Below are 19,452 nucleotides of genomic sequence, written 5' to 3'. Positions count from 1 at the left end.
GCTTACATTTATATATTTGATTTACTATTATGTTCATCATCAAATCATCCTCCAAAGCTGACTTAGGCATCCGAGTGAGTTAGTCGGACTCCGATCTTTCCTTTGACCATGTTTCTATTTTATTACATGCTTGCAAGATGATCTATAAGATTTAGCCACAACAAGTGCTAAATTATAATTTTATAATTATATAAAAATTAATAAATCAATTAATATATATTGGTGAATAATATATATTGGTGAAGTTAAGATTATTTAGGAAAAAACATGAAATAAATTAAAGAAATATTTTATTATCATCATTTGAAATTTTAATTAGTCTAATTTAGTCTAAAATGATTAATGAGTTGACCGAAACAAAAAGAAATTATGTAATGATATCCATTTTGTTGAGTTACTAGTAATTGCTATAACCATATAACTAGATTATAATAATAAGAAAATTAAAGCAAAAAAAATTCATTAAATACGATCATCATATAAAACTTGATGAATCAAAGAAGGGATTATCCATCTACTTCATAGGTGCTGATAAAAAATCGCTAGTTCTATCTAAGATATGGGCTACCGTATTTATAGAATAGTTAATAACACTGACTTGCACACATCAGTACATAAAACTTAATAAGAACTTACAATGAACAATCAAAATATCATATGAAGATCGAAAATTTGGCTCAGTTAAATGGGCAATTACAATCGTAGCATCCGACTCAACCTCAATCATATCCAAACTCTTAGTCTTTAACAAACTCAAGGCCTTAATACCAAGGGCTTCCCATCAAGCCAATCTCCATTCGACATTGCACGGTCAAGACGCTCTTCAACCCAATCAGTAGTACCCCAAACCACCACTCATTCCTTCCCAATCAAAATTGACACATCCAACAAACTTAATTATTTTTCGAAGTGTATCTAAACGATTTAGACAGATGCGAGTCTCGGAAAAGAAAATGATACCAGACTTATATTGATGGACAAGATCCATAAAAATCCTTATTGCTCATAGGTTGCCCAATCCATAACGGTTCCAAGTCATTAGACTGAAAAAAAGAAAAACAAAGTAAAAGGCTTTAATTAGGAGAGGATTCATCCAAAAATGTGTGACGAGCCTTAATGAGACAAACTATAAAAATTGATAAGAGATACATTAATGATAAAAATTGATAATACAGTTTTCATATAATTAATGAAGAAATAACAAAGAAAAGTCTTCTTCTTCTTCTTATTTTTTTATATATATAAACAAGAAAAGTCTTGTTATTAGTATTACTACTAAAACTAAAGTTCGACGTTTGAGTGGTTAAAGAAGGAAATGGATTTGATGGTTGGTTTTGTGAGTAGCTTCCCTCCTATTTCTATTTCATAAATTTATACTTTGAACCCCTCCCTCATCAGTCTCACAAATGAATTCTTGTCTAGTTTTGTCCTTCTCTGATTTTTTGCTTGCAAATTGAATCCTCTAATGGAGGACAAGAAAGCACATATAATCGCATTTTCAACCGTCATCATTCTCATCCTCTTTATAGTTATTGCTCGTGTATCTCTTCAACTCTCCAACACTTTTTACCTCATTCTAGGGGCGGATGTTGCTATAATTCTCGCCCTGCTCTCTTGCCTCATAATCCGCCGGCGATATAACCGGAGAAATAAATTGCTAGTAACTCAATTAGTTTCCGAAGGAAGAGAGCTTCGCATTGAGTATAGTTTTCTGAGAAAAGTTGCAGGAGTTCCTATAAAGTTTCGATTCAAAGAGCTGGAAGAAGCAACAGATAACTTCAAATTATTACTTGGCCAAGGCGCGTCTGCTAAAGTTTTTAAAGGTATGCTAAGCGATGGAACCGCAGTTGCTATTAAAAGGATCAATAGAGAGGAAAGAGGAGATAAAGAATTCAGATCTGAAGTTGCAGCAATTGCTAGTGTTCAACATGTTCATCTTCTTCGCCTTCTTGGATATTGTATTGTACCAAACGGACCTCGTTTTCTTGTCTACGAATTCATCCCTAACGGATCTTTGGATTACTGGATTTTCCCCCAAAAGGAAAACGGAAATCGGAATCCAAATCCAAATCTCCCCGGAGGTTGCTTGTCATGGGAATCGAGGTATAGAATTGCGATTGATGTAGCCAAGGCACTTTCTTATCTTCATCATGATTGTAGATCTAGAGTGTTGCATCTGGATGTAAAACCGGAAAATATTCTAATAGATGAAAATTATCGAGCAATCGTGGCAGATTTTGGTCTTTCGAAGCTAATGGGGAAAGACGAGAGTAGAGTAATCACCAACATTCGTGGTACGAGAGGATATTTAGCCCCGGAATGGCTACTAGAGCTTGGCGTTTCAGAAAAATCGGATGTTTACAGCTATGGAATGGTGCTTTTCGAAATGATTGGAGGGCAGAGAAATGTTAGTTTGATAGAAAAGAAGAAAGACAGAGGTAAAAGAGCATGGCAGTACTTCCCGAAGATTGTTAATGAGAAAATGAAGGAAGGAAAATTAATGGAGATAGTAGATGAGAGGCTGATAGAAATGGGAGGAATTGAGGAGACAGAGGTGAGGAAATTGGTAAATGTAGGTTTTTGGTGCATACAAGAAAGGCCTAGACTTAGACCAACAATGGCTTCTGTTGTGGATATGCTTGAAGGCAGAGTGAGTGTGGAGGATCCACCTGAAACACAAATGATAGTGGTGGATTTGTTATCCATTGATGGAGAAGATGGACCTCAAATTCCTCAAAATAAGAGGGCAGCCATTGCTGCTTTAGCACTAACAACAGATCCTACAACTTCATTTTCATATACCATGTCAATGATTTCCCCAAGATAACACAAGTTGTTTTAAGGTACTGTATATCATTTTTTCATCTTCACTTTTGTTGTTTGTAGCTAATTAACTAGTTAATTAGTGTTTTTTTTTCTTCTGCATAATTCAACTCTTGTTATTGGCAACATCATAACATAATCCAATTTTCATAGTTGATTCAGAAAGAAGAAAATCAAACATGTGATGTGATGTGATGATGTGATGATGGACAAATTTTGAATATTTCCAAGTAAATCTTAATTACTTAATAATAATGAATGTGAATTGATTTTGATTGAATGCGAACCAACTTGGCTAGCTAGTTAAGTTTCTTCCACATCCAGCCACAACTTGTCTTCTCACTCCTTTTCATTAGTTATGATAGTCAACTCCAGCTCTAGTTAAATATACCAATCTAGTTGGAGTTGACTATCGTATCTAACTTAGTTGGAGTATCTTTAGTTGACCTTTGCTCTATACTCACCTCTCTCTAGTTCTGTTTTAGTCAAATGTACGACCACCACTATATAAGGCAGTCGGAGGAACGCGTTTTTGCATCATTGGTTCAATACATCTTTAGTGGTATTTAAAAACTCTATACTTTGAAAACTTATATTCACTTGTTCAACATACTTAAATTATATATTGAGACATATTGATTTCTAAACTTGCTTGCAGTTACTTAAAGTATACATACATTTTAATTTGTTGAAAATCCCCCATTGTTTTGCCATGTATATTTTAAGGATTCAATATATCACTTAAGCAAGTTCACGAGCAGGGGCGGGGAGGGTCGGTCGACCCTCCGGCCCGTTGGAACACCCTTGAGGAACAGTGGTTCAGTCCCGAGCAGTCCTCAAGATAATTAAAATTAGTACTTATAATATAGGGCGCGATTATAGAACATAAAATTAAGTTTGCACAGTTGGTTTTAGTGGTAATTAAAAACACCTCCACAACCAATTGGTTCCATGTTCGAATCTCGAGTCCTCGCTCCGCCACTGTTTACGAGAGAATCACACATTTTTCTAAGTATAGATGATAGTTTACTTTTCTAGCTAGACATATACATGAAGCTATGGATTAATTATTAGTGTAAACTATTTCAAGTTGTCTCGTATCTTCTCGACACTTTCACAACCTAAAATATGATTATATTCATTAAAAGTAAGAACACAATGTTGCATGTTCATAATTTTAGCTTTACGAAAGATTTTATTCCAATCATTTGAATCAAAATCATTTATAACTTAGGAATAGTTTTTCCATCAACATAGTTGCACGAATATAAAGTCTATCTTTGATTAGTCTCCAAATTTGTATATGCATTGAGTGAATAAAAATATCCATCTTGTTTACTCCAGATGCCATAACCCATTAATATAGAGGATAAATGTATAATAGCGAGGAAATGGGAAGGACCTACAAATAAGATAAACGTACCTCCATACAAGATCCATCTTCATAGGTCCTATCACATAAGATACGCCATCTAAGAGATACGTCCGAAGCAATGCATGTTTAGATCCCTTGGAAGATATTCATTAAAGGATCCACCATTTTCTAAGAAAGGATGTATGGTGTCGTACCTCGTTTGAGCGATTACGATGAACTCCAAAAGACACCTTTATATCTTCTCCAAAGAAGTAAATACGTTTAAATGAAGATTAACAACTATTAATGGGAGTAATGACAAGATTGTGTTATTAATGTTGAATTAATGCTAAAGAGTTACAAAGGAGAGTATATATATCCCAGCACCGGTATGCTTCAGGTATGTTGGCTGTCTCCTCCCAAACCCTTGTCAATATTAGTTATCAAATTAGTGTGGTGAGTGTGGAGCTCTGCCTAAATAAAGTTTCACTATGAAGAACGAAATGGCATCCGATGGAGTGCCACCAACCACGGAAACTTCTGCTATGTCCACTATGGTTCCTTCTTCGGAGGAAGTTCTGGTGGAAAACTTAGATGTTGCATCCCCATCCACTTTCTTAAACGAAGCTGGAGCTGTTATGGCCACTCATATGAGTCAGGAATTAATGAATCGTTTGATTGCAATACTCACAGATTTAGCCACAAGAGTGGGGCGGCTACCCCAAACCCAACTCCATCTACTAAGGAAATTCATACTCCTACGAGTGATCCACCAAGGATTGTGTTGCATGGGTCTGGTAGTTTGCGTCCGATATCAAGGGTAAGTGAACATATTCCTACTGGCTTACCTCCTATCCTCCTGGGTGGACAACTTGCAGGTTCCCTTCCAAATTTCTCCTCATATATGCCACAAGGAATGGCGAATCCGCCGATATAATCCGGACTAAAAATCTGGATTCTCACATGGAGCGAATACGTTTACCGGATGGACCTGTTACTCGAGCACGCGTAAAGAAGTTCGAAGATGAGCTTCAAACATATGTGGTGCAAATGTTAGATATGTCAGAGCAAAATGACACAAATGAAATTCAGGAAACTCTAACTTTTTCGTACCTCTCGGGTTACTCGGAAAGTGGACACATCAAAGAAACCAAACACGGACTAAACGAAACAAGCGGTGAAATTTATTCAAAAATCACCATATGAATTTTAGCCATTTGGATTTATGGGGAAAATAAAATCAATTCAATATGAATTGATTTAATTTTTCAATGGTCAAAATGACAACTTCCAAAACAATGTGAACCTAATCAATTCCATGAGAATTAAATTTAGTTTTCTCATTTGCATTATTGTCAATTGTATGTATTGATTTTCTTTGTCTTAATGATTGACTAAATCAAGTACTTAAATGCCCTTGTATTATTATTATATCCAAGATATGTCAAGGGCAATTCAAGTTATTGTTTGTATTTTTTTCACCTATTTAAGGATGAGCTTTTCATATGTAAAACACAAGTTTCATTTTAATAAAAATATTACTCTTAAGAGTTTGTGAGTGGTTTCTCTTGTGTTCTTTGGGGCACTACTTTGAACAGTTCGGGATTAAATCCTTAATTGTTGGAGACTGGGATTGGGTCTTTACAACCTAGTTTTTTAAGGGTTCTTTTCTGTCCGACCCTGATTCGTTAGCTTTCCTAAGGATTAAATCTAGTTTTCGGGTTTTCGAGGCACTGTTCCTCGTGGGTTCGCATCAGTTTGGTATGAGAGATGAACTCTAACTTTTCAGGTTTTATCTATTCGTAATATTCTTTGACTATTTTATTTTATTTTATTGTTTTTATTTTTTTCTATTAAAAGTTTAAAAAAAGAAATTATTGTCCTAATTTAAAAAAAATAAAAAAAAATTAGTGAAAAAAAAATTCAAAAGCTTTTCCAGCATTCAAGTGAAGTGAAGAAACTTATAATAATATATATTTATACCTATACATTTTTTTCATATCACACACAAAAAAAAAATTTCAAGTTGCAGTTCCATTTCTCTCATTCAAAAAAAGAAGAAAAAAAAACATCTTACAAGTCTTTCATCTCGAACTTAGAAGACAAGAATTTCTTAGTTTTGTTAATGGTACAAAATTAATTTCAATTTTGTACTCAACGATTTTCTATTAATTATTTTCTAACATCAACATTATATTTTGGTCATCGAGTTGCTTATTTGCGTTCCGTTCATTGTTTAACGTTTTGCTTCTTAGATTGTAAGGGTGAATTTTGGTTTTTAACTATTGCGGTTTTTAAACTGAATTTGTTCTATTGAGTTCTTTAAAGAACACTATAAGAGAAATCGAGCGGTAAAAGGCACAGAGTGGTGAGCATATAAGAGAGAATAGCAAAAAAAAAAAGAGTGAAACACCGAGTGAATCGTGAGTTTTTTTATTATTATATTTTACTTGATCTATTTGAATTTTTTTGCACAATAATATGACAGACGATCAAGTGTTAACAATGTTGAACCGCTTGATGGAACGTATGGATATCATGGAGGAAAATCACCGAGTTGCTCTAGAAGCAAATCGAGTTGGTGGAGAAAACCGTCGTGATAATGAAGAAAGACAAAATAGACATTGGGATGACAATGCTATAGACGACAGGGGTCTTGGAAATGTAAAACTGATAATTCCCTCGTTCAATGGTAAACGCGATCCTGAAGCTTACCTAGAATGGGGAAAAAAAATTAAACTCATATTTAACTGTCACAATTCAGATGAGAAGAAGGTGAGAGCAGCAGTAATTGAGTTCACGGATTATGCATTAGTCTGGTGGGATCAACTTGTCACCACGAGAACCAGATGTAGAGAGCCGCAAGTTGACACGTGGGATGAAATGAAAACTGTTATGAGAAAGCAGTTTGTCCCTAATGACTACTATAAAGGTTTATATAGAAAATTGCAAGTCCTTCAGCAAGGTTCAAAGAGTGTAGAGGCATATTTCAAGGAGATGGAGATAGCAATGTTGAGAGCCGATGTGGTTGAAGATCGAAGAGCTACTAAGTCTCGGTTTTTAGCGGGTCTTAATCGGGACATAGCTAATATTGTCGAGTTGCAACACTGTGTAGACGTGGAAGACATGGTACATGCAGCAAAGATAGTAGAACGACAACTTAAGGAGAGAAAGAATGACAAATCCTACACAGGGGGTTCATCATCTTCTAACTCTAATTAGAAGAACCGATGGGGTAACCTGGAGAAAGGAAGCAGATTTCCTTCAAAGTTCGATAATGCCAAACACAAGTCAGACTCGGTTGATAAAAATAAGCAGAAGGGAGAAGAGAAACCGAGACTAAGCAAACTTCAGTGTTTCAAATGTTTGGGATTTGGTCACATAACATCTGAATGCACAAATAAACGAGCCATGATCACGAGGGGCAGAGAAGTAGTCACTAACACTGAAAGTGACTATGACGAAGCTGAAGAAGAAGATGAAGACTCTGAGGAGGCAGAAGGTTTCACTAGAGCCGAATAAGGGGAGTCATTAGTAGTCCTACGACTATTGAATTCTCAAATGAAGATTGTCGAGGACAAGATACAACAGGAGAACTTTTTCCACACTCGATGTCTCGTGCAAGGCAAAGTATGTAGTGTGATTATTGATAGTGGTAGTTGTGCTAATGTAGCTAGTACTACCTTAGTAGAGAAGCTAGGGTTACCAGTCACAAAGCACCCGCACCCTTATAAATTGCAATGGTTAAATGATTGTGGGGAGATTAAAGTAAATAGACAAGTCTTAGTGTCGCTCAAAATTGGGCAATACAAGGATGAAATACTGTGTGATATAGTACCCATGCAAGCTGATCATATTTTGTTAGGTAGACCATGGCTGTTTGATAGAGATGATATACATTTAGGGAGAAAGAACCGTTATAGTTTTGAACATATTGGTAAAAAAATTGTTTTAGCTCCCTTAACGCCTGTAGAGGTCTACGAAGACCAAACCAAGCTCAGAAATCATAGTGGAGTTGTTTCTAATAGAACTCATGTATCACCTGATGATAACCGAGAGTCAAGAGAAAAGCATAGTGAGGAGAGTGATGAAAATGAGGATTTGGTGAGAGAAAAGCAAAAATCGAAAAAAATGAGAGAATTGATAATGATGTGGCCAAAGAGCGAGAGAGCCGAGGTAAAAATAATTCTGAAATTACAAAAGGAGAGGGGCCACATGCAAAAGGAGAGTCAAGAGAGAATAACAGTGTGGGGTGGGGTAAGGCTAATTTCTTTGCGAGGTCCAGCGAGGTTAAATATGCTCTTTCTGTAAATAAACCCGTATTATTACTTGTTTATAGAGAAGCATATGTAAATTCCATTCGGTATAAAACTAAAGACTAAGAGTCAGGACGACTCCGGCATTTTAGAGCCCCTAAACAACTTTTAAATTTTTTACATGTAAAATTTAATATAATTTCAGAAATAATAAATGTCAAATAGTTAAATAATTATATTATTAACTACAATTCATAATCACATATTATTTTTGATGCAACAAACAAAATAAATAATAATAATCTAAAGTTAAGAAATTATTATTCTTATCGCTTTTTACGTGTAAATCTATAATTAAATAATTGTAATTTATTCCAACTAATTTTTTTTTTCAATAGACAAAACCATCCAATCTCTCTTGTGATATAGTTGATATAAGATAATTCTTTATTAATTTAGCTTAAAGATAATCTCTAGGATATATAATTTGATTTAGTTAAAGTTAAATTATGTGCTTTATTTTAATATGTATTCAATAAATATTTTTAGCCCTTAATTTTGTGGATTACTAAACCTAGCCACCATTTCCCACCCCTAGCCCTATAAAAAGACGAAATTACCCTTTCAACAAATTCACTCATCTTCTCAAATTTTCAAATCCTCTCAAAAACACAAAAAACACAAAACTCTCCAAAATCTAATCCGGACTAATTTGGTAAAGAAAAAACATGGGAAATGACTAATGATACATAATTTTGTTCAAAAATATGTTTTATTTACGATTGTTATAAGTAAAATCGAATGATTTTTTAAAAATCAAATTTTCGGTGTCGGGCATGTGAAGAATATGCCTCCACCATAGGTGGGACGTATGAACATCACGCCCCACCATAGGTGGAGCGTGATGTTCATACGCCCCACCTGTGGTGGAGGCATATTCTTCACATGCCTACGTGAGAATTTTTTTTTTTAATTTTACATTTTAATTATTATTATTCTAAACAATTATAAATACTATAATTATTCTAACAAATTGTAAATATTATTTTGAGATTAATATTTATAAATTCGGAGAATTTTTTAAATTTTTTACTCTAATTCGTACAAAAGACATTATATTTTTAATATTTTTTTCTTATTTCTTTCACATCCCAACATATGTTTGTGATTTGTTACTAATAAAATAACGCATGTGTGAAGTGTAGATGACAAGATTCATGACCGAGAAAATAGTTTGATGAATTATTTCTCAAATTGACCCAATTTATCAACGTTAGGGGTAAAATTGCTCTTGGCTTACAACATTAGGGATACTTTTTTTTTCTAATTTTACATTTTAATTATTATTATTCTAAACAATTATAAATACTATAATTATTCTAACAAATTGTAAATATTATTTGGAGATTAATATTTATAAATTCGGTGAATTTTTTAAATTTTTTACTTTAATTCGTACAAAAGACAGTATGTTTTTAATATTTTTTTCTTTTATTTTTTCACATCCCAACATATGTTTGTGATTTGTTACTGATAAAATAACGCATGTGTGAAGTGTAGATGACAAGATTCATGACCGAGAAAATAGTTTGATAAAATACTGGTAAAATTGCTCTTGGCTTCCAACATTAGGGATAAAATTGTACCATTTTAGACGTTAGGGGTAAAATTGCTCCTGACCCAAAACGTTAAGAGTATTTTTGCACCTTAACCCTAAAAACAATAAGTTCTAAACAATTCTAAATATTAAAAAATTACAACAAGTCAATTCGTCCGGTTCCATGGAATAATAATAATTAAAATATAAAATTGGAAAAATAAATTCACACGTGAGCATGTGAACAGTCTTTCTTAAATCTATCACACATCGATTCATTGAGGAATGGAACCGGACGAATTGACTTGTTGTAATTTGTTAATATTTAGAATTCTTTAGAACTTATTGTTTTTAACACATTTTAACACATGTTTGATACTTAATGTATATTATTTAATTATAATGTTAATAATTATAATATTTAAATTTTTTTAGAATAATTATAATATTTATAATTGTTTAGAATAATAATAATTAAAATGTAAAATTGGAAAAAAAAATTCACACGTGGGAATGTGAACATCACGCCTCACATTATTTAATTATAATGTTAATAATTATAATTCAAATTATAATGTTAATAATTATAATATTTAGAATTTTTTAGAATAATTATAATTTTTTAGAATAATTATAATTTTTTAGAATAATAATAATTAAAATTTAAAATTGAAAAAAAAAATACTACGTGGTGAGGCATGTGAACATCACGCCTCACCACGTGGTGGGGCATGTGAACATCACGCCTCACCACGTGGTGAGGCGTGATAGCCACATGCCTCACCACGTGGTGAGGCGTGATGTTCACATGCCCCACCACGTGGTGAGACATGTGGCTGTCACGCCTCACCACATGGTGAGGCATGTGACTATCACGCCTCACCACGTGGTGAGGCATGTGATAGCCACACGCCCGTGTTTCGTAGAGAGAAATTTTTTTTTTCCAAAGACCTAAACTAATAAGGATAGTTTGGTCATTTCATAGGGCTAGGGGTGGAAAATTAGGGCTGGGTTTAACAACACCCTTAATTTTTTATATTTTTTCTCCTTATCGAATAGTACAATATCAATCTTAATGTTTATAAGATATAATTAAAAGCCTCACTAACAGAAATTGATGCACCAAACAATTGTACAGTTAACCCCTTTACACTTAGGTGTCACGTCAAACTTCCACCTTTATTCATAATTGCTTTAGGGTTAAACGATACAACCATCTGATGTATCTATTTCTGTTAGTGTGGCCTAAGTTATGCTATTTGATAAACATTAGTACTAAAATTACATTATTTTGTATGTGAAGGGTAAATAGTTAGGCCATGTTCTTTTTGATTGAACTGAAATAAATGATACTGAACTGAACTAAAACTGAATGCTACTAAACTGAAATGAACTTAACAATAATGATAAATTATAATAAATAATAATGAATTATATATTATATATAAATAATTATAATTATAATAAATAATGATAAATTATATAAATTATAAATTATAAATAAATAATTATAACTATAATAAATAATAATAAATTATATATAAAGAATGCTAAATTATAAATAATAAATAATATAAATACTAATAAATAATAATAATTATAATAAATAATGATAAATTATATATATAATAAGTTATAAATTATATATAAATAGTTATAATTATAATAAATAATGATGAATTGTAATAAATAATGATGAATTATATGTAAAGAATGCTAAATGCTAAATAATATGTAATATATATATATATATATAATAAATTATATATAAATAATTATAATTATAATAAATAGTGACAAATTACTGAACTGAATGGAATGCTACTGAACTGAACTGAAATTACTGATGCTGAAATTAAATGGAAAAGAACATGGCATTATTCTTTGAAAATCTTGAGAATATTTAATATCTTATCCCTAACTAATTTATACACTATTGACAATTACATAAAAACTTCATATCACACGCTAGACATCCTAATTTTCCCCCATTTCACTATTTTATGACCTTAAACTCAATGAATTTTGGAAAAACAAAAAATTAGAGTCGGAACATGGCATGAATTGTGGTCTATGGATACTGTTATAGTATTAATTCATTTGGGCTCTTAACAAGTGGGCCCACTATGAATTATGAAACTCAGATGAACTTTGGCCCAACATAAAGAAGAATGGGGGACCTTTAGGTAGGGTACATGTACGGACCGAAGCCATTAATCGGTCATCTCAGTATGACTGAAGGCAATTCGTCAAAAGGCATATTAGAGGACACGTGGACCAATTAGAGTGATGGATTCCAAATACACGCTCCTTATTTTCATAAATGCAGTGGCACACAAAGATAGGATCCACTGACCTATCATAAGCTGCCACGTGTTTAAGGTATCACTTTTGTTATCTATAAATAATCGAGCTATTCCAGAGTTGAGGTAACTGATTCTAATCATTAGAAGTACTTTCTTTCTAATCTTTGATATACTTTTAGTTTGTCAATTGACTTTACCATCAGAGAGGGTTCGCCAGTCTCCGACCCATTTTCTTACGGTTATTGTGTTCTCATGTGATCGGAATCTTGATCAAGAGTGCAAGTTACAAAATCGCGATAATATTTTGGTGCGGTGAAGGTGGATTGTTACACGTAAAAAATGGTTTATGTTCAGTCATCGATGGTCCAACCCACAATTGAGCCTCTTTTCTAGCAAAATACTCCACCCATTGCTCAGCCAATGCTTCAATCTCCAGTTTTACCTAATCAGGCAGCAGAAGATATTCCCGGTTCTTCAGCTATTGCAAATCGTCGCTTGCTGGATTCTAGGACTCGACCCATTCCTCCTCTTTTTGTTACGCCAGATATTGATCGCCAAATCGAGGCTTGTTTGGGATCGTTGGAGTATGAACAACGATGCTTCATGGATAATTTGACAAAGCAACTCATTTACAACATGGGTTTTGTCCAAGAATCAATGAATTTGTTAAGGGCGGAGCATGCTTTTCAAATGGAGGCCGTGCATTTGGGAGTTGTTGGAGGCAAGAAAGGGGGGTAGGAAGGAGGATAGAGAGGAAGTTCTGTTGTGTGTCCTACAAAACATCATACTGTGAAAATATGTCCTAAGAAGAAGGATCGTATGGCAGCGTCTCAACCAGAAAGAAAAAGAGGAAGATCGAGGGAAAGATATGATAGTCCTCAATATAGGAGATATTCACCCTCTCTTATCAGACCTCGACCTTCGGCTAGGGGAGAACAAGATCCCCGAAGAGAAGAAGATACGATCGGTATGATTCTTCAGAGGAATCTAAATCCCCTGAGCCTCGTAAATTGGAGTTTGCAAAGCAGAAGGATCTTTCTTTAAAGGAGGAAATGCTGAATCTTATTAAGGGTGAGCTTAGGCAGGCTATGAAGGAGAAAGGTTTCCAAGCCAAGGGCTCTACGACTATTGAAACTGAAACTCCATTGAGTGCAAAGATCATGAGCTAGAGGATGCCAAAAGGGTTTAAGTATCCGATGTTAAAAGATTACAATGGGATGACTAATCCAACACTCCATGTCAAGAATTTTCAGAGAGCCTTGCAGACTACTACGACCACTAATGCGGTCATGTGTAGATTATTTGCAACAACTTTGAGAGATTCAATGGTATACTAGTATGATCAATTGTTGCCAGGGTCTATTCGGCCATTTAGGCAAATGTCCCAAGAATTTTATGATCATTTTATAACCTCCATTCTAGAAACTAAAACTATGAAGGATCTGAACTATTTGGTTCAAGATCCAAGTGAATCATTAAAAGAATGGGTGGAAAGATTTCAGAGAGTGGTGATCCAGATAAAGAATTTGAATGTGGAGGCAACAGTGGAAGCTATAGCCGGCAATTGCCGAAGTAAGGATCTTTCCAAGGAGTTGACTACTAGGAGGCCTCATATGTTTCCAAATTTGATGAGGAGAGCTAGAGACTTTGTAAAGTGGAATAGCCATCGCCTCAATCCTTTGTTGAAGGAAAGGTTGACTTCGGTGCATCAACCTAAGAAAGGGAAAAATGTCAGGGGCAAGGAAGAGCAGAAGAAGTTCAAAGAAAATGTAGAACGCAACTACATACCTTTAAATGCCCCTAGAAAGGAAGTTCTGTATTGGGTAGAAACCAATAAACATCATATTCAGTACCCTTCGAAGCTGAAATCTTCAGGTCGAAGACACAATGGCCTGCATTGTGAATTTCATAAAAGCGAAGGGTTAGATGATCCCCAAAAAGAGCAGACTATAACTGAAAAATTGGGAGTAAAAATCTTATTAAATTAAAAGTTTGCATAAAAACTTATGTTCTAAAGTTAGAAAATGAGCAGGCTCACCTTAAAGCGGTCATATTGGGAGAGCTTAGCCAATTCATTAGGGGTGAGTGTCTTAGTTAGTTGTTGGACGGTCTCTACGTTGACCCCTGAAGGAATGGAAAGTTTTCCTTCAGCTTTCATCTGAGCTCTCATCTCTCTGTATTCCTCTCTACTCTTGGGAACGGGTTCACCCAGGTCAATAACTTCAATCTCCCTATCCCATTTTTTTGGAGAAGTATGCGTCTTCAGCTAGAGGAATTTGAATTTGCCGAAGACGCGAGTTTCAGGCCTGCTTTTTGTTGCTTTCTTCCAACATCCTCTCATTCTCGGTGTTAGAAATGTCTGAGTCAGTGCTGCCATCTTCTCCAGGATTGATGAGGAGTTTTCTCAGCCTCCTTCGAGGAACATTGGCAGTAGTTGTAGAGGTGCCTTCACCATTCTTTTCTTTCTTGGTTCGTCTTTTTAAAGGAGCATCAGAAGAAGGTTGGGGATCATTCTCGAATAAGTCATCAATGTTTAGGCCGAATCCATTGGGGAAGGAGGACCATTATCCTTCGTCAGGTTAATATCAATGGAGGGTGTTGTGGTGACGAAGGGGATGTCTTCGACGATTAGATTTGCTTCAGGAGTCCACTCCGAGGAAGAAGAAGGAAGTGCAATGACTATGTGATTGACATACTCGGCAGGAGTTTCTTTCGGTTCAAGGGAAACTGAGCCTTCAGAGATCGATAGCATTGATAGAGTTTGACTTGTCACCATGGCATTTATAATAATGGGTGCATTTTCAGCAGTAGAAGTAGTTGATGTTTCAGGTTGTGACTTCTGGTTATCTTTTTTCTGCTTTAGCTTCTCCAGTTGGGCTGGCAATTTTTGAGTACCAGAAGTCATGATCAGAAAAAGGCCTGCATCAAAAAGAGAAAAGAATGAATTCAAAAAATCAAGATCAATACCTGCAAAAAGTTCAGTTTTTAGGTAAATGATCCCGTGGTTTTCGTCAAAGAAGCAAGTTCGGCCGTTCCCTCGCAGAATATTCATAAATCTAGAGCATTTCCACTGAACGTTGTAAGAGAATATTCGATAAGCCCACCTCTTCTACCAAAGTTAGAATCTGGGCAGTTTCTAGGTTTGGGCTTCGTGGGGATCTTCATTCCATTTTCAGGCGAATGTGAAGCCTCCTAGAACATAGGTATGGTTTGGATCCGCACCATTCGGTTCGATCCAGAACCAGTAAGGTTTGAAATTTTTGAGGCTTTGCTCTTTGTTCATTAGGAGATTTGATCATTTTTTCGGACAGGCACAATACACAAAGTCTTTTTGGGTTTTTTGGTGGGTCACCAGAAACGTCGAAAGAGAGGACCGGATAGTCTGACACCTAGATCTTTGGAGATTTTGTGGAATGCGAGGAGCTCTAGCCAAACATTAGGAGAAAGCTAGCACGGACAGAGGTTAAACTCGTTTATCACAACTAGTATTCTGGGAGCTAGAGGAAATTCCATTTCCCACTCAAGAAATAGGACGAACATTCCCATTTTGGTGGATGTGGGGGGAAGATGTACCCTATCATTGCCTTTGGGCAAAGATAGGGTAAATTTTTTCAACCAAGGATGAATATCGGGGAGAGCTTTTAATCAGATCGGTGAAAGAATGAAGGGTTGATCAAAGGCTTTGGGATTCATTTTCTGGGCTTTGCTGGGGAATTTTCAGTTTTGAGGTTTTCATCATTTAAGTTTTGAGAAGGAAGAGATTCAGTTTCTTCAACAGCACTTTCTAGGAGGAGTTGAGGTTCTGGTTGAAGAGATTTGCAGATTTTTCTCGTTCCATGTTTAGAGGAGGAAGCCATTTGTTATAAAAAATTAAAACAAAGGAAAAGGATGAAAAACTTACAATTTGCAGAAGAAGAATGAAGATTGTAGAAGTAAAGCAGCTTTTTCCTAGAAGTTGCAACTTATGGAGATGGAGAGGTGATGAAGCTCAAAGGTTTTGCTTTGGAAATATAAGCAAAGTTAATTTCCATCATTATGAAACTTGCGACGATGTTGTAATTATGACACTCTATAGGTACACGTGTACATGCGGAGAAAACCTAAAGGCGTTTCTAATCTTTTACTAGGGGGGACATTTGTTATAGTACTAATTCATTTGGGCTAATAACAAGTGGGCCCACTATAAATTATGCAACTCAGATGAACTTCGACCCAATATAAAGAAGAATGAGGGATGTTGAGTGATTTTCGCAAGTGCACGGTATACGCTTGTAGTAATAAAAGATATCGAACCAACAGGGAACACTTTTTAATGAAAACTTATTTTAATTCAGTTTAATTCACATCTTTAGGTTTAACTTTAGAAAATCGTTTAATTATTTGGATTGGTCTGGTTTAGAATGAAATAATATGTTGAGACTTAGAATGCAAATCTGTCTTGAGATTTAATTACACTACAGAAAACTTTTATGTTTTAGAATTAGAAATACACGAAACTTGCTCGCATTAAGCAAGAAAACAACTATAACTTTGGTAAGATTATAAACATGTAATAATTCATCATTTAACGCAATTAACGGGCTTCGAAATGCAGACGATTTTTCTACGGTCGGAACAGATCGCTACCTTAATCAAATTGGTGTTTTATGTCTGATAAGCTGAGCTATCGATCATATCATCCATAAATCCTAATCCTTTTAAGCGTTCAACAAAGTTTCCTTACAAATATATTTCTGTAAAAGGTTTTTTATGAAAACACCAGTACATTACTTTGAAAATCATTTTGCCAGAACAACATAAAAATAACAACAGAAAGTATATATTGAATAGAAAAGATGTATTATTATTGAATTGTGAATCTTCATAAGTTAACAGAGAAGAAGAAACATGGATAGCATTTTAACTAATTTGAGTTCTGGGTTGTCAATCCTATCCTCAAACTTCGTAGGTTTGTTAGACCCTGGGGTGTTTCAGCCGCTAATCCTTCTCGCTGAATCCTCGAAATAGAGATTGCTAGATCCACTATCAGAATGTAAACTTGTCTTTGAATAATTCTTGAATCTAAACTAATTGCTACTGTGTATGAAATTAAACTAAGAACAACTTGTGTACATCAAGTTTGTTCTTACAGAAATGAAACTAAAATCTAACTCTCTTTACTGAATCATAGTTTTCTCAACATAATATCAACTCTCTCTAAAACTCTAACAACTCTGAATTCTGAAATGAAGCACTTATTTATAGTTGCTGAAAGGTTGTGTTTGAAGGGTCGTGTCCGCTGGTGAAGGGTCGTTTCTATCCGAACGAACAGGCGCATTATTTGGAAATTGAACATGTGAAATCAGTGCTGAAAATGCTGCTGTTGCTACCAAGATTTAGAAATTTCAATCGCGACCTGGGGCTGAGAGATATGCTTGAACGAAAGTGTGTTTTTGTGCCTGAAGTTAGTGTGTCACGACCGAGATATGGGAATCTCGGTCGCGACACGGGTGTTTGTTCCCGTCCTCATATTGGTCTTCTGAATTTACACGTGCTTTTAGCTCGTAACTGTGATTTTTCTCTCGTTCTTGCTCCATTTTAGCTCCTATTTGGATTTAACCAAATAATTAAGTACATTGCATCAAAGAAACATATATAGACATAAAAGTACTCTAAATAAATATAATTAGCATGATTTCAATATAAAACTGATGCAATTATTAATGATATTTTAGGTATATTTTGGGCTTATCAAATCTCCCACACTTAAGCTTTTGCTAGTCCCGAGCAAAATTTCACTGAATTTATTCTTTAATCAATCTCTTTATGAAAATAGAACATATATCCACGTATCCTTTTTAAATTAGTTAAACTGAAAGATAAACTTGCATGGTAAATTTATACGTAAAATATCAAACTAGCTAATGTAAAAGCGATATATCATCCGTCTTGTATCTCAATTTTTATATTGAAGTATTCGGGACGGTGTAAGCATGCATGTTTTTGAGTCTTTCGTCTCAAGGCATTTCAAAGCACAAAATTTCCTTTCCCAAACCTAAACTACTATATGAAAATATGGATTAATAAGGTATTAGGTTTAATTTATTTGCTAGTCACGCTCGTGATAAGGGTGGTCTCGTCCGTGACTTTATATTAATTAAATTGCTTTATGTCTATTTAAGAAATTCCGACCATGCCATGGGTGGATGCAATCGTTACTTTAAACTTAACACGTTTAATTTTTGCTTTTATTTTAACGTTCCTTTCATACCTCAATTGTGATAAGGTTGGTCGCAATCGTGGCCAAAAGTACCGTTTTCTTACTTTTTCTTCCCTTTCATACCTCGATTGTGATATGGGTGGTCTCAATCGTGGCCAAAAGTTAAGAATATGACTACTTAATTTAACTAACACGAGTTATAGAACATAAATTTTAAAATGGGAAAGAAAAATAGCACATTCATCCTATATTGACTTAAAATTCAACGTGTATTATGGCTAAAGTTTCATAAAAAAACTTCAATTGGCTTTAATGTAAGACGAAATCAAACCGAGCTAAAAAGCTAAAGTTGTTAGTTCGATTTATGCCTATAAACCTAATTGAAAATTGAAAATAAGATTTATATTTATCATGTATTTGCATGATATAAAATAGAGATTAAAAATAAATAAATTTTATTTATATACATTCACTCGAGACGTTTTTTATAAAATCGTTTCGGAGATTTGTAAAAATATTTGAAAAATATTGCCCGTATAGAAATATTATTTCTAACAATAATGATAACCTAAAAATAATCATAAGTTAAGTATGTTAAACATATTTATTTAAAACATATGAAATAAATAGTTATAAAAATAATGTTTATATAAAAATGTTGTATTTGTGTAAAAACAAATATTGCAATTTGTATATTACTTATTAATAATGAAAATTAAATTTCATATAGGAATAATATCAACATGCATTTATACTTGAATAAATAGCATTCATGCTCATTCGTTGCATTCATTCGTACCCAAAATAAAAACGAATATGAAATATCTCCTCCCACACTTAATTTGGACCATGTCCTCATTGGTGCAAAAATTGATAAAAAACGAAAAATAGTACGAAATTAAGCATACGAATTAGAA

At 34.3% G+C, this 19,452-nt stretch overlaps 1 protein-coding gene across 1 annotated transcript; it reads left to right on the top strand.

Moving 5' to 3' along the window:
- Positions 1–1,260: 1,260 nt before the first annotated feature.
- LOC136202105 (probable receptor-like protein kinase At5g20050) lies at positions 1,261–2,951 on the top strand. The gene has a single exon (XM_065992578.1). It carries the CDS (start codon positions 1,466–1,468, stop codon positions 2,825–2,827), a length of 1,362 nt encoding a protein of 453 aa, XP_065848650.1. The 5' UTR covers positions 1,261–1,465; the 3' UTR covers positions 2,828–2,951.
- Positions 2,952–19,452: the final 16,501 nt, after the last annotated feature.

Source organism: Euphorbia lathyris, chromosome 8 (assembly GCF_963576675.1).
Source record: "Euphorbia lathyris chromosome 8, ddEupLath1.1, whole genome shotgun sequence".
NCBI classification, from domain to species: Eukaryota; Viridiplantae; Streptophyta; class Magnoliopsida; order Malpighiales; family Euphorbiaceae; genus Euphorbia; species Euphorbia lathyris.
Note: the sequence above shows the minus strand (reverse complement) of the source record. Positions and strands in the feature narration are given on the sequence as shown.